This window comes from Eutrigla gurnardus, assembly GCF_963514095.1.
Source record: "Eutrigla gurnardus genome assembly, chromosome: 19".
NCBI lineage: Eukaryota > Metazoa > Chordata > Actinopteri > Perciformes > Triglidae > Eutrigla > Eutrigla gurnardus.
In genome coordinates this window covers 3,714,678-3,738,730 of record NC_139930.1, presented here as the reverse complement: position 1 = coordinate 3,738,730, position 24,053 = coordinate 3,714,678, and the positions used below count along the sequence as shown (strand labels likewise).

Genomic DNA, 24,053 nt, shown 5'->3' with positions numbered 1-24,053 from the left:
TTAAAAGAGAGACTATATGTGAAAACACACTAAATGATGTAAACTAAATTACACAAAGGTGGACATGGAGAAAAACATGAAAAGCACCTATGTAAGCATACATTCACTTTCTTACAGAAAGACCAAACAAATGCTGAATTAAATAACTGGGTCAGAGGTATGCACCAGAAACAATGTTCGATGTCTTGTACCTGCTGAGTGACCTGAATGCATCATGGAGTTCATATGACCTGGGCTGACAGCGATGGGAACGTTGGCCTCGGGTGGAATATGCTCAAAGAGTTGTTTGGAGCCGGACTCCATGCAAGTCATGTAGGGGACGGCGTGTTTGCTGTCCATGTAGTACATCATATAGAAGTTGCACATTTCATCATCAGAGGTACCACTGCAGACAAAACAGAAAAGGACCTGGGAATAAATACATCAATCATGGAAGTATTCATGAAAATGGAGGCGCGGTGCTTTATCTATACACCAACATCATACTCTGACTGCTGCCAATCACTACCTTTGAACTGATAATTGACCACATTATTTCAGTACATACATTGGTCCAGTGGACCTGCTGTTATTCTGACAGACAGTCTTGGGGATAGTCTACTGTAACTATAGGCATTGTAAGGGACCATCTGCTGTCTCTATAGGCGTTGTTAGGGTCCGTCTGCTGTCTGCTGCGTTGTTAGGCGTTATTATGTCAATGTTTTCTGATTTAGTAGCTTGAATTCTATGAAAGCACGTGGCAGCTATGCTGCGTTACCTTGCTAGCTAACATGTACGTGTTAGCTCTTTAAAAGAGAACTCACCTTTGACTTTGATGGAAGCTACAATGTTGTGTAAAATGTATTCTTTTTCTATGGGTTCTATAAGTGAACTCACCCAATGTAAGTTTTGGAGGTTCTGCCCTCTCCAGTAAACATGCATCTGGCTGCAATGGTGTCGCCGTTCTTCACACTCATCTTCTCGTTAACGGGATAGAAAGCCTGGAGAGGAAACACATTCACTGCTGAGCAATGAGCAAAAACTCCTACCAGTGAATATCAGTGTAGTGTCATCAGAATCCAGATTGAAGCCAGTCCTTGTACAGATAACGTGGTGTCTACAGCAGCGGCTTCTCAATGCAGCCGTCTGCACAGGCCACATCCTTTCTTGTGCTACCATGAGTCACCCAAAGTATCTTTAATGCTATTCTACACAAGAAACTACAGTGGTTGTGTCGTGGATTGTGAGTGCCGCTGAAATGCAGGCGATCTACACTAAAGACTGTGCCACAATGCATCCTGTGTAGACCAGAACGGTGGACCAGACCGTTTGGTTTGGAGACACAGTTTTTTCCTGTCCATTCAACTGATCGATTTGTTGCTTTTCGTTCAAATGAGCCGTGCAGGCTCCCTCCCCCTCTCTGGGGAAGGACAAGGTACCTAGCTAACTAGCCACATAGCTAACTATCCAGACGTCCATCTCCAGAGCAGCGTCTTCTCTCTTCCTGACATGTGATGTCACCATAACAATCAACAATTCCTTTTGCAAGAGTCACATGACCACTCCTGTTCTATTCTATGCGTTATACATAATTAATAACAATACTTAAAAGCGGTGCAGCAGCCTGCAGCAGATTCACATGATTTACAAAAAGCCACCAAGCCGTTATGAGGGACTGTGCCTGCAGTAATGTTATGAACGAGAATATTAGGCTATTCCCACATGGGTCAAGGTAATTTGATATCTGCTGCCCCCATTAGAACTGATATCGGAGCCAATCTGCACTACAGTTCCAGTCCAGAGCAGTCCACCACCACACAGTACTGGGAAGAGCCATTCTGTATGGGATGTGCCAGGTAACAGCAAGCAGTAGGTTATACAAAACGGGGGATTTTAATGGTTGAAATATTTATTTTTTCTCATTTTCTCCTGTTAATATTAAAGAAGCAGACAGGACACAAAAAGAGCCTGATATGAATGGGAATGCCAGAGACAAACCAGGGACATTGTGATTGTAAGACATGCGTGAACGGTTCGGCTACAGGGACACACAGTTCAGTTCTCACCCTACCTGTGGGAGTTGAGGGGACTGTCTCCCAATCAGGTTCCACTCGCCGTCTCGGATCCTGTAGCCGCTGACCACTTTACCTGTGACAAAAACACTCACCCAAGTTACCACTGATACTATTGATACATGTCATACTGTGACACAAACTGCCAAACTGTCTGATACGACTCACCAAGATGGTGTGTGTGGGTCCTGAAGGCAAACGGGTAGATGGGATATGAAGTGTAATCACAGGCCATGTCTGCATTTGTAACTAACAAAAACAAAAGGAAGTGATGTCAAGGCAGGCCCAATCTGTTATGATTATATATATATATATATATATATATATATATACACACATATACATATCTTGTCAAAGTCGCTTAAATCCTTACGCTTTCCCTTTTTTCCTGCTTTAAACACTCAACTTTGAGGACAAATGTTCACTTGCTGCTTATATATCCCCCCCACTGACGGGTGCCATGGTAACAAGCTATACAGGGTTATTCACTTCACATGTCAGTGGTCATCATGTCATGGCTATTCGGTGTACACTCGCAGCTATCCCCTAAATCCCAAGTCATAATTGTTCATCATTTGACTTCACTTATGATTGTGATTCTGTGTTATTTATGTTGTGTTTGTGTATATTTCTTCTGAGCAGAAAAATGATGAATTGAGGGCTTACGATTCCCATTGTGAGAGGGACTCATTAATATCTAACAATTTGTTTGCTACGCAATTTTTGCCTGCGACCAAATGACAAGTAAAGTCAATGCACGCGACCTGCATCGGTGCCTGGCACATAAATACAACGCTACAGTTGTTGGGCCAATCATAACCAAACTTGCAGGATATGTTCACAAGAGCACTGAAGACAAACCCTGAAAGTTTCACTCCACTAGTACAAGGCAGTGGCAGTACAAGAGCAAAAAGCAAGCGCAGCACAATAGAAATCGGACAATGAATCAGAACAAATGTTTGTCAAATCAATACAAAACTTGCAGGACATCATTCATGAAATCACTCAAGTGCACTCCCATGCAACTGAATGTAACAATTGTAATTATTTGAGTAAACAATAAAGGCAAGACCTATTAAATTGTACTGTAACTTTGTAGTCGTCGCCTCTTCATACTTCAAGATTGGTGCTTCAGTGTCTACGGCCTCGAGCTTATGCATGTTTATATCTGTGAGAAAATCAAGCAAACATACCTCTTTTTCCTGGAAGGATAACTGTGTCCACAGACATGAGCAGGTATATGCCAGCAATGAATGGCTGCCTTTGAGGAGGACACAGAGTCAGAGTCAGAGAGTTTCCCTGAAGATTTTCTTCAACTCCATCTGTACATTTTTTCCATACAGGCTGTAAATGTCACAGTCACTCTACTTTTAAATACCAGCATCACGGAAAAGTTTAGATTTCGATAGTTTAAGTAAATACTTACAGTTTGGTTGTCATTCTTAAGGAAAGTCCTGAACAATCTCTATGATGGTCTGCAGAACAAAAAAATTTATCTAATTTCTGAATGAGTACTAGAACCCAAGTTGACATTCCATTCTGGGACCTGCCTGGTTCAGTCTCCATGTGTAAGCATTGGGAAATATCTTTGGAGAACACAGGATTCATTTCTATTTCTATATTATCTATTGATAAACTGGTTCAATGAACTGATCATATCAACTTGTGGATGTATCATCATTTTTTGCAACTGAACAAAGACCGAGGTTGGAATTATCGGAGAAAAGGTCCAGAGAACGATGTCTCTGCACTACATCTCTGGTGCAAATAACACCGTTGTAAAAAAAACAAATCAACCTGATTTGAATTTTCAATTCCCAACCAGTAATCTCACTCAAACTGTATTTTACAACCTTAGAACTATTGTCCAATTGTTTCTCTACCAGGAAAGTACTGAGAGAGGCAGGCTCCTTTTCTGCAATGCTCTATTTTCTGGTCGGGTGAAGAAAGCTATAAATAAGCTACTGAAGTCCAGACCAAGACCAGGAGGAGAGCTCACATCTCACCTGTCCTAACCTCCCATAACGAGGCGCTTAGTTTAGCGTATTAGCATGCTAACATTTATTTTTTCACTAAGCACAAAGTATTATCATTAGTTTTGCAGGTATTTCGAATTTAGTTCCCAAAGATACTGAATACTTTGATAAACTAACAGTAAGTTCCACTAGGACTCACCTCTGAAAGCACTGACGTCTCCATAATGGATCTGCAGCACAAAGTGGGACATTCCAGAATTTCTTCCAACTTTAAAACCGACATCTGATGAGACAAACATGGAGGTGTAAACAACAGAAGGGCAAATGATAGAGAGATATACAACTGGACATAAAACCAATATTTGAGCATTCAGCTCATGTACTGGGAGTGGAACTACATTCTACGAAAGATATAGTCCCAATGAAAACGGTAAGCAGCGATGTTGCTGGATTATGTGGAGTATAAAGGACACCGTTTATGGAAAGCTTCCTACTACTATTGGGGAGGGAATCATCTCAAAACTAGAACTACACCGAAAAATCAGGTGGCTATCAGCTGACTGGAGGTATTTCAGTGTATAAGTAGTAAAAGTAAAATCAAGTAGCAAGTCAAATCAGATTAAAAGTAAAAAAAATCAAGGTGGATATGGTGAAAGTTATGAGCTAATGTAAACAGATGTGTTGTAAGTTGTGATTTGAACTGATGAAGAGAGTCGACGGATGTGAGGCGGGACAGAGACTCAAATACGTGGGGGAAAAAACTGCAGCTGAGGAGGAACGAAGTGTGTGTGTCCACTTTATCACTCAGAAGCCCTGCCTATGAACCCTGGTTTGTAGGCCACGGATTTGGATGCAGATTTTGATGGGAATGTACCTTCTAGTCCTGTTCTATTTCTAAGGTATAAAATATTGAAAATAACTTTATATGTGGCAAAAAGCTGTTTTTGTTCATTCAGGCTACAAGACAGAGTGAACCTCCCATCGATTGGTTGAAGAGTTGGTAGCATTTCAGTGAAGCAAGTTCAGATCGACTGCAGCCCTGCCTACCTTTGGGTAATTTAGTAGGTGGTGCGTTCCGAGCCCAGGCATACATAATGGACGCTTCATCCTTACAAGTGCCTTGTACACTGCCACAGTCCCTTGAGAGAGAAACAACAAACCAATACCACTCTCAGTAACCAGATGGAATAAACACAATGAATCGAAGCAGTCATCACAGAGCAACACAAATAGTCGTGCCTTGGATGGAAGGTTCACTTTCCATAACAAAGGACTGGCAGACAGACAAGGAGGGATACATGACTTGTCTGTGGAGACTCAGTCATCCTTGTGTGTTCTCCCCGGCTCTTTCCGGGTTCCTCCCACATTCCAAAGACATGCAGGTTAGCGATGAAACCTGAAGATTCTTACGTGGCAAAATGCCACTACAAATTTACATACACTACTAAATCATGTTGTGCAAATTGTACAATGACAAGAAATTGAAACCTGAAATTAAGACAAAGAAAAATAACCAATAGCCATAATAATCATCTGCTTATGGTGATTTGATGCAAACGGACATGATCACTAAAAAAAGACTTTCAACAAGTTCTTACATTTGTTGTTGAAAGAAAAAATGACATAGCAGTGGATTGGTTTTGATTATAAGCAAACATTTCACACTGGATGTTATTTGAGCCAGCTTGGAAATGTTATGGAATACTTCCTAGTGGTGTTTGGTCCACCACTGGTACAATAAAACCAGTACCTGCTGCAGGATGCACTTGGGATAGGGATATGATTATTCATGATGATGTGCTGAAATGGGATATTACCAGTAGCTGCTGGTGGACACAGGAGTCTCACAGCCAAACAGAATCATGTGATGAACTGTGTCCATACTGGCATGAGGGATGAAGTCCACTGAGGAAGAAAGGCACTGTGGTTAAAAGATGGAGAAGATCTGAACACAGGATATGACTGTACTGTGATGAAACACACACACACACACACACACACACGTACTCACCAATATACGCATCTCGACTGGTGGGGACGGGGAATGCCGTGCACAGGTAAGTATCCGACTGGAACAATAAAGAACAAAATGATGATATTTATTGCTGAATAAAAATAATCATCAATTGCTGAAATGTTGAGCAGGAAACTTGAGGATCAATTCATCTTAGTCAGATGTTCAGAGCAAAAGGTTCCGTGTTTTCATGTCATGTTGACTGATGAGTGACATTCACACAGTAAGTCCCGCCCCCTTCAAGTGTCTCCCAGGAGAAAACTTACTCAGTGTATACCTTTAGCCTCTGGACTAGATTTGTAATTATCATTTGAAAATGAATTAAAGTTATTGTTTGATTGTAATTCCTGAAATTGACTCATTAACAATCATTTGAACCTTAATATTTAATGTACAAACATCTCGTCTTTCCAGGAACTTGGGCCAATAGCAACGCAAATGGTCGGTATAAGTCAGTCACATCGTAGGAAGTGTGAAATTAAGTCAAACGCATCTCGCAACAAGTATTTTGCTGCTTGAAACAGAAGTGAATGTCTCATGTTTAAATCTGAAACGCTGCCTTCAGGCCGGACGCGGCCTTCAGGTCCAGCGCGGCCTTCAGGCCCGATGCTGCCTTCAGTCCCAGCGCGGCCTTCAGCCTTTCATGTTAAGTTCACAGGAAATGGCATCTATTAAAAGACCCATCTCACGATTTTATAAATCGATGTCAGACCTTTAACCCGATATCTGTATTTTCTCACATTGCAATATTTACAGTAGAAGAAAATATTTTGCCAGTTTTGTGCAATATGGTGCAGCCCTAGTGGTGTTAATAGAGACGGTTAGCCCTGGTGTGAGGATGTTTCAGAGAGCCAGACTCACCCCAGCTGGGACGACACCAGGCATCCGGATGTCCACAGAGAAGTTGTGAGGGTTTGTTAAGACCTGCGGTTTGGTCCTGGACACACAATCACTGGGATCTGACAAGACGTTTTCCTGAGACCTTCAGGACGAACAAGAGACCAGCAGGGACAATGTCAGTTATTTACACAAAAGAACTTGTGTGTGTCATTGCTACTGTTTATTTCAAATAGAAAATAAACACACTTCAGATCAGTGTAAAGGCTGAGTTATGCTTCCGCGTCGACACAACGCAAGGGGGCTTGCGGACCCCTTACGTCCTTGCGGACCCCCCTTACGTCCAACGCAAGGGCCTGACGTGTACCTCCCAAAAATCCTAGACGCGCGTCGAGGCGACGCAACACCAACGCAGCGGCATCGGCTGTGATTGGTCCGCTAACTACATCCGCTGGAGACCGCTATCCGGTTTCCACTCATAAACACCGCCATTTAAACTTTTAAAAGGCTACTTTTATTGTTTTCACCTCGTTTTATTGTTTGCACCTTGTCGCTTTTGCACAAAGAAATAAAACACCAAGTTCTGAAAATTTGTGGATGTTTAAAGCCGGAAAGTAAACAAATACGCTATAACGAGGCTACGACGATATACGTCAAGAGTCTCGGTCGGTCGGTCAGTCTTTACAAAAAACATAGCGCCCTTTACCGGTGTGGCATTGAATTGCATTTCGACACGTAAACCCAACGCAGAACCATCACGGTCTCCAAGCAACTGCGTGGCCGTTGCGTAGCCATTGCGTGATCACTACGCGGAAGCATAATCCAGCCTTAAAGCTGTACTTCTAGAGTGAAGAAGAAGGTGGGGAACAGAATCCCCAGATTGAAATATTGCTACTTTAGGTCGTTAGCGTATAGCTATATATACTTTATAGACTGTGCATGTTAATATAGATACAGCTCTGGAAAAAAATAACAGACCACTCCATTTTTTTGTTATATCAGTGTCTCTACATGTATGGCAGATATTAATATTAACACAGGCACACCTCATTCTAGTGAAGTGACCGAGATACAGGACCAGATTGATAGATCCTGGATCTGAGCCTGGTCTGGAGCAGGCTAGCTCCACAGGATAAATCTCCATGGTAACTTATGCCATAACATACAAGACATGCTTTCATGCAACCGGATCATGGATAACTTCAGCCGGGATGACTGGGAAATCCCAGCTTAATCCCCTATCTTTTGTGCAATATCCCCAGGGATTAACTCCAAGAGAAACATGGCCCTGTTCAAAAAACAGCCATTCTGCATAGAAAATAGCCATGTGCTTCTGTTTAATGATGGGAGAGTGTGTATTGTTGAATCAATAGGCATTTGTTTTTGGGCTGGCTGGCTGTTGGACAAATGGACTTTCTGTCAAATGGGCGATGTTTATCTCTCGGGGGTTGGAATAATGTGTGGTCTCTGAGCATAAACCATACTGCCACTTGTGACAGAACTACGTTTCATATAGCTGTTGATGAAAAGCTCAGAATTTGTGTTTTTTTCTATTTCCATAGAAATAACAATCAAATAAACACGACTAATGAAGTTTTTTTTTATTGTGAATAACTACAATGAGGCAAGGATCTCTTGATCTTCCCCATAACTGCCAAACATTTCCAAAAAATACATTTTACATGTCTAATCCATTCTACCAGAACACAGAAGGACGTGGTCTTACCTTTTGAACCTGTAGAGAGAGTTCTGTGTCTCCAGGCTGTGGCTGTGGCGGATGAATGCTAGCACCACCACACAGAACACAGGGACTCTCATCGTAGTCCGATCTGTCAGCACTATCCTGTGGGGAAAAGACGAGGTGGGTCAACGGCAGAAGACAGAGTCTGTGACAGCTGTCCCCGCTCAGCGTGGAGGGATATGTGAAGCGGACCGACCTCCTGAACAAGCATGAGTGTTCAGGTTCAGGTGTTCAGGACTACTGATGCTAGAAATGCATCTCCATCCTCCAGTGTTCTGCACGGCTGCAGAAGGAAGTTAGAGGTGCCGTGTCACATCTTTTGGTTTCCACACCACAGGAACAATGACACCACATCTGCAACGAGCTGATAAGTGAACAACTACCAGAATTCTCTAGAAATTCTACAAAAAGAGAAGTTGTAGAAGTGTGTTATCTAGCAAGGTTGATCTCGCAGCCCAAGGCATCCTCGTGGGTCAGCATGACTAAGTTCTAAGAACCTCTCTGTTGACATAGTCTGGTTCGGGGACCAGGCCTCCACACACCTCTCAGTATTCCTGACTCCACACCTGCACTTGAATAGGCATCAGTTACGTGGGACAGTCAGTCTCAACTGTTATCTACTTCTGAAAAGACCCCATGGTGTTGTGATATATCCTATCGAATTACATATTTATACATTATTTTCAACTTTAAATTTGTTTCACAGAAAAAGGTTGTAACATAGAATTTTGTTTTGTTTTTCTACCTTTATTTGATAGTTGTATGGTGGTATATTTCATATTTAATTCTAAGTCACAGTATCCGTGGTAACAATGCAGCTATAAAAGCCCATCACTGGGGGAAGAAGTCAGACAGGCTTGTATGCTCCAGGTGAGTGTGTGTATTAATGGAGAGAAAGTCATTATATTGACATCCAGAATGATTTCCTGTGTGTAATCTTTATCAATGAAGTTTGGTCAAAGTTTGACTCTTAGTCCTGTAAATTGGCAATGAACTGCATACTTTAAGTTGATCGTTTCATTCCTGAATAGCAGTTTTCCCCCTACAATGTTACAGGCAAGGCGGTGCACCATTCCTATTGAAATGTATCAACTGCCCAAAAGAACCGATTATTAGGGATGGACACATGCACTAGTACTCATATACTCATACTCTTACTTGTACTCATAATACTCCAATACAACCTTGTGCAACAGCCCAGCCGCAATAATAACCTGATGGACAAGCATGTTACATCATCATTTATCAGCAGCTGCGGTATGACGCTAAACAGTCTAGTGAGTCTCTCCACCACATCAGTTCATTTAGCTGGGAAGTTGTCAGCTGTGTGTCTGCTGATAGAATCTGTCAAGGTTTCACCGACGTACTACAGCCGTTACCACGGACAGTTGGGGGGGGGATTAACACATTATACAACATTTCTTTAACATAGCACTTAGAGCATTGCTCCTCCAGAATCTCTCCAAAATAATATTCTATGTGAGGAATTAAATTGTGCAACATTCTGATGCCAGATGTAGTATCTAACAAAATAAATAATAAGAAAGCGAGGGAGGAATACAAAAATAAAAATCTTACAAATTAGCAGAGTAACTGAAAAAAGGTGGCATGTTTGTCTTTTTAAAGACTTAATTTCCTGTTTGCTGACCTGCCTTTGGCAAGTCATTTAACCCTCAGGTTAGTGTTCATCACTATTTTTGTTATTTAAATTGCTCATTCTTTTTTATATGTGTTCATTCTTTGATCAGTTTACAATTTGAATAAACCTCTTCCTGGGTCAAAGTATATGTGAGTGTTAATGGTTTTCACCAATCATCATACTAATACAGTAATTGCATGTCTCGATCATAAAAGAAACTATCACCAACATGTTGTCAAAACAGAAGTTCAATTTTAGAGAAACATTTTTTTTTTTAAATGAACCATATGTACACAATAGAACAGCACAAAAGAACATTTGCAAAAACACTCTCAGAGTGTTGAACTATTTACAATTTTCATCAGAATTGAGGGGCTTGTGCGTTGATCAAGTCTGCAAGCCTGACCCTTGTGGCATTCCCTGGTACTTCGTGTGCCTCAGCAGCTTCTTGTACAGGAGGTTCTGGGTCCAGGATGTCCTGGTAGATCATTGTCAGGTTCCAGGACATCTCCATTGTCCATGCAGACATTGTGCAGGAAGGCACAGGATGCAATGACTTGGGGTGCAAATGTAGGTCTGACCTCCAGGGCCCTGAAAAGTGTGGACCTCCAACGAGTCTTCATCGTGCCAAAGGCTCGATTGATGGTAGTTGAATTTTCTTTGCGCCTAGCCATTCACAGGTTCCCTATATGGAGTGATGAGGCAGATTGGCATTTCCAAACAAGGATATCCACCATCTCCCAGGATAAAGTATCCATTAGGTGGATTATACTTTCTGGTCAGATAAAAATAACTGGGTTTTTTTAAGATCCATGTATCGTGTACGAAACCTGGATAGCACACGAAAATATCCAGGAACTTTCTAGTAAAGTCACAGATGGCTTGCATGTTTATTGAGTAAAACCTTTTGTTATTAAAATAGGCCAGGCAATGAAGTGATGGGGGCTTGATTCTATTGTGACAACTGTCAATGGCAACAGCTTTGTTGAGTACCGGTGTCCCAGAAAGCTGGGCAAATCCACCACCCAGTGTCCAGGTCAGCAGGCTTCGGAAAAGGATTGTCCCAAATGAACTGTGCCACCTTGTGTATAATCCTGTAAACGGTGGATCTGGGCACATTGAAAACCCAAGAAACCACAAGGTAGGTGAGACCATGGACATGGATAAGGACTTCAAATTCATTGCCCCAGCCGTGGTCCTGCTCTCTCTGCATCAGGCGCTGCAGGGAATGCATGGTCTGCCTTCTTAACTGTCAAGTCCTGTATGATCTCTAACTCCACATGAAACCACAGGCGTAGGGCGGGCACATCGATGTTCAACCTGCAGTACGACGCTGGGCGGTCACTCTGGAAAAACAATGAACAACCAACATCACTGCATAAGTCACAGCCCAACAACACCTGTTTGATCTGCATGCATGACCAAGTAGCCTAAAATAAACATTTGCACATATTCCACAGTCAGTGTAGATTGGTGACATTTACAGTAATAACAATGCAAAGGCATGGACATTTAAAAATCTGCAGCCATATAAATGTTTCTCAATCTACTGATCTGACTCCAGTCTCTAACTTCAACCTAGAGGTCTCTTATAGCTACACCCCTCCCCGAGTCTTTGAAAGAGGACTGCAGAAAGTTTTGTATACTGGTCTAGCTGGACTAGTTGTGTGCTTGTTTTGTTTACTTTCTCCTTGTGTCACACACAGGAAATGACTACCTAGTAAAGACAGTTGTACATTATGTTAAATGACTTAACCATAGACTGGATTTAACTATACCATCTGAACGTGTAGGTCATCTTATTTTATCAACACAAACAACATGAAGTCACCGACAGCTCAGTTGAACATAGCATCAAAATAGTTAAACAAATTGACATACCTGAAACGTGTCAACTATGGCAGGAAGACAGCAAATGCGTCTTCCGTTTCTGCATTTCTTCTCCGTTGATTCATCAAACGTAGATAAATCAACACTGCCCACACAGCAGGCGGCACAACCGCTGGAACCGGTGTTTTCAAACGTGAATTAAAATGGTAGTAGGCTACTTCCTGTAGTTAAGACATGCCGACGCCGTGCGTGATGTCGGGGAGCATGTAAGCTACGCTCATATATAGTGGTGTCCCATTTCATAGAAAAAGATCTTCACCCTCACTTCCCTCGTTGAGGGGACTTTACTGTTGAGGGCCCGCAAAAGCAAGTGGAAGTCTTCAGGGGAGAGAAATGGGACTGGGCCTAAATCTTGGTTGGCTAACTGTGAGCTGTTCGTCCACCACCCCCATCAAACACAGCACAGAGACTATTGGCTCGACTGAAATGTGGGCCCAACCTCAATGTCCCCCCTCACAGACTCACGGACTTTGATGCGCATTCCTGTTAAGTCCTTGAGGGTTCAGGTCTGTCCCACGGTCACATCATCAGATCCACAAGGACTCGCTCACAGACTTTTTAAGCCCTTTTTAAGTCCACTTTCATTAAGTCAGCATCAAATTACTCACAGTTCATAGCATTGCGACGTGAAACACGAGATAACCAGGGAAGCCCGGAGGAAGAGGCAAAGAGGATGCCACATGTGTGGAATATTACATTTACACAGAAAATTAACATTAAAGATTGTATATGGAACATAAAAAACTTGAAATCATAGGAATGTCATCATAGGCTTCACACCTGGGGCCCGTTGCACAAAACTAGGATTAAGACATCCAGGATAAGTGACTGAGCTGAGCTCAATCGATCGAAAACAAGAGCGTCCAGGCTTAATTTGTTGCACAAAGACCAAGCCAGGATGAGCAGATAGGTGCGCGCTCACGGCTCCCTCAAATAGACCCCGCCGCCAATCACAGATTCACTGATTCACCATGGCAAATAGAGCGGCATACTTTTCCCCGCCGGAGGCAGAAATGGAGGCATACGAGGCATACGAGGAGGTCAGGCTGCTCTCACTCAGCTTTCATACTAAAAACAAAAGTACGAAAAGTAAAGCACGATATTTTCGTATGCTTTCCTACATATTACACAGAGCCGTGGTCATGTTATGCTGGTTATTAGAGAGCATCAGACGTAAATCTAGACCTAAACCTAACCATAACCCTCCGGGGGCTTAGCTCAGGAGGTAGAGCGGGTTGACTGGCAACTGCAAGATTGCTGGTTCGATCCCTTGCTCCTCCTACGTAGCATTTACCTAACCTTAACTCTAACCCTAACCAACGAAAGATGCATTCACTGAAGTAATAATATGAGAACAAAATGCAGATTTTTTGCTAGGAATGTCATCAAAACGTACTTTAATACTCTCCCCCTCTAAAACAACGGGTTACAATATTATGACTTAATTCTCGTAAATGTATGACTTTATTCTCGAAGTCTGTGAATTTTTATTTTTTCTCTGTGGCTCTAATATTCCGTCATTTTATATATAGCCTTATAGTCTATGGGAAACTGTAAATTACCTAATGATAGCAACATCATCTAAAATCATAATTTTTCCAAAATGATTGAAATTAATGATCACAAACGTTTAAATAATGACAGTGGGTCTAGTTATATGTGATAACAATGTGTAGTGGGCAGTGGAATAACTATTGGTTTCCATTTTCAGGTGACTGCTGACTGAGATAAGGGATGAGATTAAATAGATCCTGGAATTTAGCCTGGTCTGGAGCAGGCTCACTCCACAGAATAAATCTCCATGGTAACTTACACCATAACATATCCTACTGCCCCCTATCCAGCTTTTGTGCAACCGGATCAAGGATAAGTTGAACCAGGATAACCAAGATATCCTGGCTTAATCCCTTATCCTAGTTTTGTGCAACGGGCCCCTGGTTTATTATTATTATTATATTACACATTTGGTGTATTGTTATTATGGTGTATTATTATTATCGCGGGGGGGCTGGAGCCAATCCCAGCTGTCATTGGGCGAAGGCAGGGTACACCTGAACAGGTAACCAGTCCATCACAGGGCCTTATTATTAGTATTATTATTATATTACACACCTGGGTTTATTATTATTATTATTATTATTATTATTATACTAAACAGTTATTTTAATGTAGCTTATTGAAGCCGTTGATTTGACAGGTACGTCTGGTCTGGGATGATAAGAGTCTGGAAGACGTTCAGATCGCTGGAAAACATGTCAAATAAAAACCAACACTCTTAGATAACATTTGGTGTTTGGTGTGATCAAAGTAAAGTGACATGCCGAGTGCTGTCCCGTTTGTACTTCTATCATTTCAGAACCTCACAGCCTCTCACACTCACCATCTACCAGGCGACGTCACTTAAGTCCCTGAGGGTTCAGGGTTTAGACCTTGGACACTCCAGACACTCCGTTTATAAATAAACACAATATAAAAGTTATCACTTGTCATTATTGCTGCTTATTACTCATGCAATACAAGTTGGATTTAGTGCTGTGATGCCGTCGGCACAGGTCGCTTAATTTTCCAGAACGTGTCATAATGACAAATGTCGGTGAGCATAAATCAAACCGGTTTAGCTCCGTTCACCGAACCAGACCGGTGAAACCAGAAATCGGACCAACTCTACTACCCAGAGATACCAAACTGAGCGTTGCTATGGTATTTGTCAGATCTGGACTACCTCCAGTCCAGCTGTGTCAGCGGGAGAACCAGATCTAGACTACCTCCAGCCCAGCTGTGTGAGAGGGAGGACCAGGTCTGGACTACCTCCAGCCCTGCTGTGTCAGAGGGAGGACCAGGTCTGGACTACCTCCAGCCCTGCTGTGTCAGAGGGAGAACCAGGTCTGGACTACCTCCAGCCCAGCTGTGTCAGCGGGAGGACCAGGTCTGGACTACCTCCAGCCCAGCTGCGTGAGAGGGAGAACCAGGTCTGGACTACCTCCAGCCCAGCTGTGTCAGCGGGAGTACCAGGTCTGGACTACCTCCAGCCCAGCTGTGTGAGAGGGAGAACCAGGTCTGGAATACCTCCAGCCCAGCTGTGTGAGAGGGAGAACCAGGTCTGGACTACCTCCAGCCCAGCTGAGTCGGAGGGAGAAGCAGGAAGGATCACTGGTGTGTTCAGCTTGGTGACTCATCACTGATAACAGAGGAAGGTGGAAACAACAGGAGTGTGATGACATCACATCTACTGAGGAAACTATGGTAACAGGGCTCATCCCACTCATGGACCGCTGCACGTACTGCACCATTTTTCACCCCTTTTTTTTCTTATTTGTTTTTCGCTGAACTCTGACTTCTATGTCTGTAGAGTAGCGTGTGAGATATGCAAACCCCGGAGTCTACTGCGAGGTGTGTGAAGAGCAGACTGTCCACATAACGCTGACGTGACGTCTAAAACCACCGTTAAACAGGAGACGTCAACAGGAGATCGACTTGTGGAGCTAGCGCTAAGCTAAGCTAGGGGCAACGTCACACAAAACACAACGTACAAGCTGTCGAGATCGAAGAGAAGCGCGGTTGCGTATCTCCTTCAGTGAGGGTGCTAATACATGAACCGTACGTGAGCTAACGGAAGCTGATGGTGCGTTGATGCTTCGATAGGTAAACATCGAGTCTGAGCCGGATCGAGTCTGAGCCGGATCGAGTCTGAGCCGGATCGAGTCTGAGCCAGACTTCGTTGGACACAAGTCCGGTGAACGTTAGGTAGCGCCCGTTAAAGAGATACGCGTGTAAATAAGAGTGGTACCTGTTCGCTGTCCCCAACTCTCCTTCTTCCGCTCCTATGAAGAGAGACAACCTGTGACGTCGGTAAGAAACAGTGACAACCACACTTCCGCTTTTCATAATAAAAGCTTCAGCTTTACAAACAAAGCTCACGGACGCATGCACTCACACACGTACACACAGGAACACGGACACGCTTGCACACGCCTTCTCTCACACGCTCACACTTTCACACATACACACACACATCAAAACAACACATTTTGGTAAATAGCATTGCAGTCTTGGAGAATGGGTTTTCAAAGTGTTTTAAATGTTATAGGTCACATTGATTACATTTTTATTTAAAATTACAAAAAAATAATACATCCACAGAGTTTTTAGAAAGGTACAGAATCACTGTCTTTGGTGTTGCCAGTTAGTGTGGAGAAAAACGGTACAACTTTGACAGTAAGTGGGCAACATTTTGGTAAATTTTCGGTAAATGTATAGCTACATGTTGCAAAATGAATTCATACTACGAAAGGTTCATCACGTGACATGACTGAGTCTGTCTGAGGTTGCAGTCGAATAGTCAAAAAATAAGGTCCTAACTCCTATTCCTAACTCCTATTCCTTGACCTCTGGTGAAAACGTCACAGGGTTAAGGAAAGGCGATAGGAGAACTCAAAAGGACTTAGGAAAAGACGACCGCGGTGCTCAGAGAATCCGACCGGACTTTCACTAAGCTACGTCATTATAATGCTGCTGATGGTTGACAACTGATGATTGACGTGGGTCTGCGCTGGATAAACTACAATATTGGACTACAAAAAGCACATCGTCCACTTCTCCCCATGTTGTTGGTTTTTTAAGCAGCTCATTCACAGACCGGCTTCAATCCAGCAGCTCCTCCCTCCTGTTTGACCGTTTGCTGTATTTACATTTCATTTGTTGTTTTAGTTTCGTTTCTGTCAAACATTTGTAATATGATTTAAATAAATAAAAATGGATGTTATCAATGTTGTCAATTTTAAGTATATTGAGAGACGTCTGCCACCCTTTAAGTCTTAATTTCGTTTCCATTAGTGACCACCAGGTGGAACTGTTGAGTCTCGATTGTGCGGCGCTGCTGAGTCCAGCTATGGGCTACATCCAGTATTACCAGTGAGTGATCAGTCCAGAGTGGCTGGAAGTTTAGTCCCACTGACGGCGTTGACTGCTGCAGCAATGTTTCCACTCGCCCTGCTCCACCTCCCCAACAAGTGTCACCATCTCATTTTCCGATAAGATGTTTTGCTCTTTTCTGGCCTGTCGTTATGATTCACCACACTGAGAACAATTGCATGTCAGCTCATTAATATAGGGATCAGCATGCATGAGATACTCTGCATTGGCCATTATGTTTAAACATGGGCGTGTACAGAGCGGGATGAGAGGCGGATTCAGGTACACTCACTTGTAGGTGATCTGTGATTGATAAAGCGAACCTTGCTTAGGTATGCATACCACGGTGTTTTTTTTTTTTTTTTAGTAAAGATCCTACGCACAGTCTTATAAATGAGGCCCCTCGTACCCATTCCATTTCTAAGAAGCTTTTATTCTGTAAATGTGACAGGAAGTAGTTTGTGGATCCGGCTGCGGAAGGAAGTGTAGCTCATGGTTTGTTGTGGTCTTGTAGCAGCATCGGTGGACTCGTGTTTGCTCGATCCCAGCAGCATGTGAACCCGGATCCAGCAGCAGAAGAACCCGGTCCCAGCAGCACAAGGACCCGGTCCCGGCAGCACATGGACCCGGTCCCAGCAGCACATGTACCCGAGCTGCGACAGGTTAGTGACGGGCTAGCTCTCCTCCTCGCAGTTCCTAGTGGGTCAACGTCGGACTGTGGCTCCTACGTATGTGCTCTCTGGGGAGATGTGTTCCAGTCTCTCCCCGGTGTGTGTGTGTGTGTGTGTGTGTGTGTGTGTGTGTGTGTGTGTGTGTGTGTGTGTGTGTGTGTGTGTGTGTGTGTGTGTGTGTGTGTGTGTGTGTGTGTGTGTGTGTGTGTGTGTGTGTGTGTGTCAGTCAGTCAGTCAGTCAGTCAGTCAGTCAGTCAGTCAGTCAGTCAGTCAGTCAGACTTGCCGATTTTCACCAACCTTGTTTTCCATTTCAGACGGAGGGCATCATGGGTCGCCGCGGCAGCACTTCCATCCCCCCCGGCGTTCCAGCGGTGGCGGTGTGCCTCGCTGCCTTGCTCCTCAGCAATGCCTTGATCTACTTGTATCTGGACTCCTTGTATCAGACCGAGGATCCTGGACCGGTGTCCTCTCACGTAGGCTGTGGGCCTCAACACTTTAAAATGACCACCATGAGAAACTGCACCCCCTGGCTCCAGTGCTCACAGATACATGCTGAAGTACGCAAGCTGAAGCTGATTGGCCAGGGAGCTGTTAAGAAGGTAGATGGTCTTTTACACTCCACATACTCCAAACTCCCGGTTACCTAGCAACCCAGCAATCCTGGCCGTCAGCCACCGCTTTGCATCGTTAAGGAAAGACGGGACAAACTGACAGTTTAGAATAATGATTTTGCATAAGAACACAAACATGCCATGTGCTGCTTTACCTCCTGCCTCCCTGAACTCACCATTCACGTTTCCTCCCCAGGTCTATCTGGCAGAGTGGAGAGCTCAGAAGGTGGCTTTGTCACAACTGTCCTCTCTGGAGTACCTGGAGGATTTCCATCACGGACTGTCCATGTTACAGGCCCTGCAGGGCCCCCAAGTGGTGCAGTTGGTGGGGTTTTGCCTGGAAGACCACACCCAGGTCACGGAGCACCACCCACTTGGCCCCCTGCTTAACTTGGATGCCGTTCTTGGACAAGAGCAGCACCAGCAACACAACACATGGCAGACCCGGCTGAGACTGGCTACAGAATACGTCTCCATCCTCCACTTCCTCCACAGCGGCCCCGCCGGCCGCCGGGTCATGTGTGACTCCAGCAGCCTGGACAAGACGCTCTCCCAGTTCCTGCTGACCAGCGACTTTCACCTGGTGGTCAACGATCTGGACGCGCTGCCTGAGGTGGACTCATCCAGAGGCACGTTGGTGAAATGTGGTCACCGGGAGCTCAGTGGGGACTTCGTTGCTCCGGAGCAGCGGTGGCCATTCAGAAGCAAAGGGAAGCCATTTTCAGACGAGCTCATGCCTGGGTATGACGAGAGGACAGACATCTGGAAGATCCCAGACGTGACGTGGTTTCTGATGGGAAGGGTACCTGGAGGGGATGTAGTCCACTTCCATCTCTTTCAAATCCACGAGGAGTGTAAGAAGGAAGACCCCCAGCTCCGGCCTTCAGCGCTGGATATAGTGAAGGTGTACAGATCTGTTTACAGCAGCATGGAGCGGGACAACGCTGGCTTCAGGGACATGCTGTAGAATGGGGGCTTGTAATAATACATTCTGCTGGGTGGGGAACCATCGGGCCTTTCTTGTCTTGTACTTGGTGTTTAATGATGGAGGATTCATTTTCTGCTTGTGTTTTGTTGTGATGAAGCTTCATCTCGTGGCCTCTGTTCTGGCCCAATCAATGCTGACACAGCTGTAACCTCAGAATAAAGATCAAATATATAGAGCCTTCTACAGCGACGTCATCATAAATACTCATGATGTCATTGTTAGCGTGGTTTCTCTCAGCCGTCCAGTTAGAAGCTTATTTATCTACAGTAAACATAAATGTGTGTATGTAGATATAGATATATATACATATATATATTTATATATAGGCTGTAATGTTTTTGCACGAATAAAACCATTTTCAGCTATTGTATTTATAGACCTCTGGTTTGTAAAGCAGAGCGCCACCTGCTGTCTCCAAACACATCCAGCGTCTTTCTAAGCTGCCGATTGTGCGCTCTGGATTTCATTCACCAATGTGGAAGTATAATATCTACTCACATTTAAAGTAGTTATATTTCATACAACACATGGATGCATTTAAGACTAGAGGTCATATATAGTGAACATTTGTGACTTGCAGACTTGAACACAGGGACACTGAGGTCATTAGGCTTATATACAGCGGATATTAATGTGTCAGCGGACACATTAATTTAATGTGAAAGATTTTAGTGTCATAGAAAACACACAAGTTCCCTTCAAAGCAGCACATCAAACCTCAGTGTTGGAAGTGTTCACATGATGGCTGTTTACTGGGAACAATGGTGTCACTGTGCACCAACGGGTCCACACAGTCCGTGTAGAGATCCAATCGGGTGGCAGAGGCAGAAACACATCCACTACCAGCTGGAGTCTCACATACACACTCATTAAACACACACCTCAGGAACAGTGCACCGTAAACCAGAGGACCAAACGAGATGATGCATTCACTCATCTGCTTTTCTAAAGGCATGAAATCATATTTGCTTCCAATAACCTCCAAACGGATATGAAAGGATGATGTGATTCTCCACTCTTATATGGCTGTCTGTCTGTCTGTCTGTCTGTCTGTCTGTCGGGGTGTGCAGAGGAACTGTCTCACTCTCCATCTGGATGATGCTACAGGAGATGTTTTATAGCTTTCTAAAGATGTTTTCTCAAATGCCCCCATGTAGCCTGGTCACGAGGACTGGGCACCAATAATGATGGTCCGACTCGCTATCAGAAACTTGGAAGAAAATGTAGCCAACATCCACCATCAGAAAGGTTTCAACATGCGATCAAAGTGTGGACGGTGTTTCCTCTCCATTCATTCGCTACAGTCAGAAGTGAAGCTAACGACATGCTAACATGTGTTTCCTATCCATTCATTCTCTACAGACAGGATAAGTGAAGCTAACATGCTAACATGTTAGCTTCCATTTCATAAGGCTTGTTTCGAATCAAGCATGCGCATGCATTTGCCTCGCAAAACAAGGCATTCTGGGAAAAAAATGTCACAAATGCTGGTGATAACTTCCCTTTGCGACATGTCACATGACTTTAAAAACTCGCGGTATCTCCAGGTACCTCCCTTCGCATGCTTTTCTCTGCAGATGGTCTGAAATAAGTGCGGACATAAGACACTCCCCTCAACGTTGCCCTAGTTGGTTAGAATTATCACGTGGTATTTCCCACGTGAGAAAATTCCTCAGCCTCCGTCAACAACGGGACTTCAAATGCCTCGGCTCGAGTTCGTCAGCAACGAAGAAAGCCAGCGCCACTGGGCAGGCCATATTCTTTGTGCAAAGTCCGTGAAGTTTCCCCTGGCGCGATAGTTTTTGTTATGTATACAATTATTAATAAAGTTTAAATAAAAAAAAATAAAAAAAGGTCCGTGAAGTGCACCTGTGTCCGACTTGACGTGGTGAGAACTTTGCGTGTTTATGACGAGTTCCGGCGGATCCTCTCAAGTCTCGTGCATGCATCGGCGCCCATAGGCTTGTTTCGAATCAAGCATGCGCATGCATTTGCCTCGCAAAACAAGGCATTCTGGGAAAAAAACGTCACAAATGCTGGTGATAACTTCCCTTTGCGACACATGACTTTAAAAACTTGCGGGCTGTGTTTGAAATGCCATACTAACGTCCTACTCGTACTCAATTGTGACGTAAATTTGAGTACGTAGTGCGTTCAGATACAATAGTATGTGAATTTGTGTACGCGAGAAATGCCCGGATGTATACTGCATTGGCAAGAATTTCTGAGTATACAGCGGACCTTGCTAAATCTACTCAACTTCCCCAAAATGCATTGCGGCTCCTCTGACTGCTGAAAAGTTTTGGATAATGGCGGACGACTGCGGTGATTCTGGCGACAGCCCGACACAAACCGCGTACACATGTAAGTATACTTTAACACGATTTTTATGTTTCCAACTGACTTTTAAATCGTATTGATAATGAACGTTACTTTATTGTTGTTGGCATTGTACGTTAACGTTACGAATCGAAGGTCCTGCCAGCCGGCTAGCCTACTGACGGTAATTTACCATAGGGGTTAGCGAGCGCAAGCGAAGCGGAAAATGTGCCGTTTTTACCGACGTTAACTAAGAATATAGTGCTTATGTTAAACCGTGGTTATATATTTACTAACGGTGGTAAATAACGCGGTGCACCGTTCGTTAAAGGGACGGATGCAGACACCGGGCGCCTCGTTCAGTGGAGGGAATGATGAGGAGAAGTTCACCGGCAGGAGGAAAGCTGCTCTGAGAGGCTTCATTTAAGAAAATGTGGTATTAAATGTGATAATTCTCATATGCAGGGCTTAACAACTACTGTTGCATATTTAGCTGCTCAATGATATAAGGTTGAACACCAGCGTATATAGATGGGAGATGTGCTGCTCTCCTGAGATGTCTACCTGAAACGTTCTGTTGAACAGCAAGAAATCATCAATGAGCTGTAACACTTTTCTACGTGCTGTTCTTCATATAGGATGTTTCTTAAAGAACATGGGATGGAGGGAAGGTGGAGCTGGATGAGCAAAGAAGAAGTGGGAGAACATGAAGCAGAAATACAAGGTGAGTTGTAATCAGTTTAAAGTATTGAACTCTACAGCATAAAAGAAACCAGATGAAGTTGTCTTTCTTATTAATAATCAGGCAAAGTCAGTGCTGGATAATATCTACAATGTGTTCAAACATCAGAGTCCATTAAGTTGGTCCCATGTGGAACAGTATTACAGTACATATTACAATATATGACTAGTGGTGAATAGTTGATCTAAACAATGATTATGAGAAGTGTTGTTAGTATGAACTGAAGGTGTCAGCACTGAGGGAGGAGAGGTCACTGCTGCACACTGGAAGTGTTTGTTGTCATGGATGAGGTGATGGAGCAAAGACCTGAGCTGCGTTTCAATAACGGTTTGAGTCGCCCTCGCTCACTTGCCCTAAGCACTTGCCCTCGGGGGAATCCCCGCCGCCATCTTAAGGGCTGTTCCATTTCCCTGAACAGCTGAAGTGAACTCCGTGAGATCGACCCTTGAGGGCTGAGTGATCGAGTGAACAACGATGGCCACTTCAGAGCTGTATATCACCCACAATGCATTGCAGTGGTGCACGAAAAATATGTCCATGCGGTGGCGATAATGAACCTCAAACACCATTGTCTGCTGTCTATTCACCACCAAGGAAGAAGAAGAAAGTAGAATTCAATTTAATTCATTTTCTTAAATTGTGCAATTAGACTGTCTGTTGCGGAGTTATGGCAGAGCCCAACGTTTACAAGTGTAAGTATATAAGCCGACGTATTGCCATCAAGCGCAGAATACGTCTTCGTCTCAATGAAATGAGTCTCCGCATATTCTGTGTAATTTGGAATAGGCAGTATAGCGCTATTCCAACAACGTGTGGTTGATTCATGATTATCTGGGCTGTTAGTGAACGAGGGCAGGTGTGTTCCATTTACCCCTTTCACTCCCCCTCCGCCCTCTTTCCCTCCGCCCTCCAAGTGGCCTCCGTGTGACGTCATAGCAAGGGCTTAGGGCAAGTGAGCGAGGGCGACTCAAACCGTTATTGAAACGCAGCCCATATTCTTTGTGCAAAGTCCGTGAAGTTTCCCCTGGCGCGATAGTTTTTGTTATGTATACAATTATTAATAAAGTTCAAATAAAAAAAAATAAAAAAAGTCCGTGAAGTGCACCTGTGTCCGACTTGACGTGGTGGGAACTTGGCGTGTTTATGACGAGTTCCAGCGGATCCTCTCAAGTCTCGTTCATGCATCGGCGCAAATGCATGCGATCCGAAACGCGCCCATTGTCCACAGACAGGAGAAGTGAAGCTAACATGCTAACATGTGTTTCCTCTCCATTCATTCTCTACAGACAGGAGAAGTGAAGCTAACATGCTAACATGTGTTTCCTCTCCATTCATTCTCTACAGACAGGAGAAGTGAAGCTAACGACATGCTAACGTGTGTTTCAACTAGACCAGAGAACATTCAGTTGAAGCACATCCTCACTGTTCAATGGGAACTTTACAGGAAGTGATGTCATCTAGCCCCGGTGTGTTTCCTGTGGAGTGAGCGCTGCACCAGACTAAAAAACAACCTTTTATCAAAGCAGCTTTAAAATAGATGTATTTTCTGTTTAATCAGAGCTGTGTGGTGGATCTAACTGGTGCTGATGTGAAGGCGTTCATGTGGATCTAGAAAAGGGACGGATAATACTAGTGTAAAAGTGTAAAGTGTTAAATGTGACA

At 43.8% G+C, this 24,053-nt stretch overlaps 2 protein-coding genes across 3 annotated transcripts in view; one reads left to right on the top strand and one right to left on the bottom strand.

Annotated features, from left to right (window-relative positions):
* pam (peptidylglycine alpha-amidating monooxygenase) overlaps positions 1-15,979 on the bottom strand; it is a 35,647-nt gene extending 19,668 nt beyond the window's left edge. The window contains exons 1-13 of one of the 2 annotated variants that reach the window (XM_084035962.1): positions 15,936-15,979; positions 8,605-8,721; positions 6,903-7,023; positions 6,039-6,096; positions 5,845-5,932; positions 5,075-5,166; positions 4,227-4,310; positions 3,478-3,526; positions 3,245-3,312; positions 2,220-2,300; positions 2,051-2,127; positions 877-980; positions 192-385 (exon numbers count right to left, since the gene is read on the bottom strand). In XM_084035962.1, the coding sequence (XP_083892088.1) occupies positions 192-385; positions 877-980; positions 2,051-2,127; positions 2,220-2,300; positions 3,245-3,312; positions 3,478-3,526; positions 4,227-4,310; positions 5,075-5,166; positions 5,845-5,932; positions 6,039-6,096; positions 6,903-7,023; positions 8,605-8,696 (1,108 nt within the window). In that variant the 5' untranslated portion in view covers positions 8,697-8,721; positions 15,936-15,979. The remainder of the gene's footprint in view (positions 1-191; positions 386-876; positions 981-2,050; positions 2,128-2,219; positions 2,301-3,244; positions 3,313-3,477; positions 3,527-4,226; positions 4,311-5,074; positions 5,167-5,844; positions 5,933-6,038; positions 6,097-6,902; positions 7,024-8,604; positions 8,722-15,935) is intronic. The other variant, XM_084035963.1, reaches the window with a different exon arrangement.
* A 1,559-nt stretch (positions 15,980-17,538) lies between these two features.
* On the top strand, positions 17,539-19,610 carry pomk (protein O-mannose kinase). The gene is made up of 3 exons (XM_084034807.1): positions 17,539-17,721; positions 18,046-18,330; positions 18,539-19,610. Exons 1-3 carry the CDS (start codon positions 17,680-17,682, stop codon positions 19,307-19,309), a joined length of 1,098 nt encoding a protein of 365 aa, XP_083890933.1. The 5' UTR covers positions 17,539-17,679; the 3' UTR covers positions 19,310-19,610.
* The last annotated feature ends 4,443 nt before the right edge of the window (positions 19,611-24,053 follow it).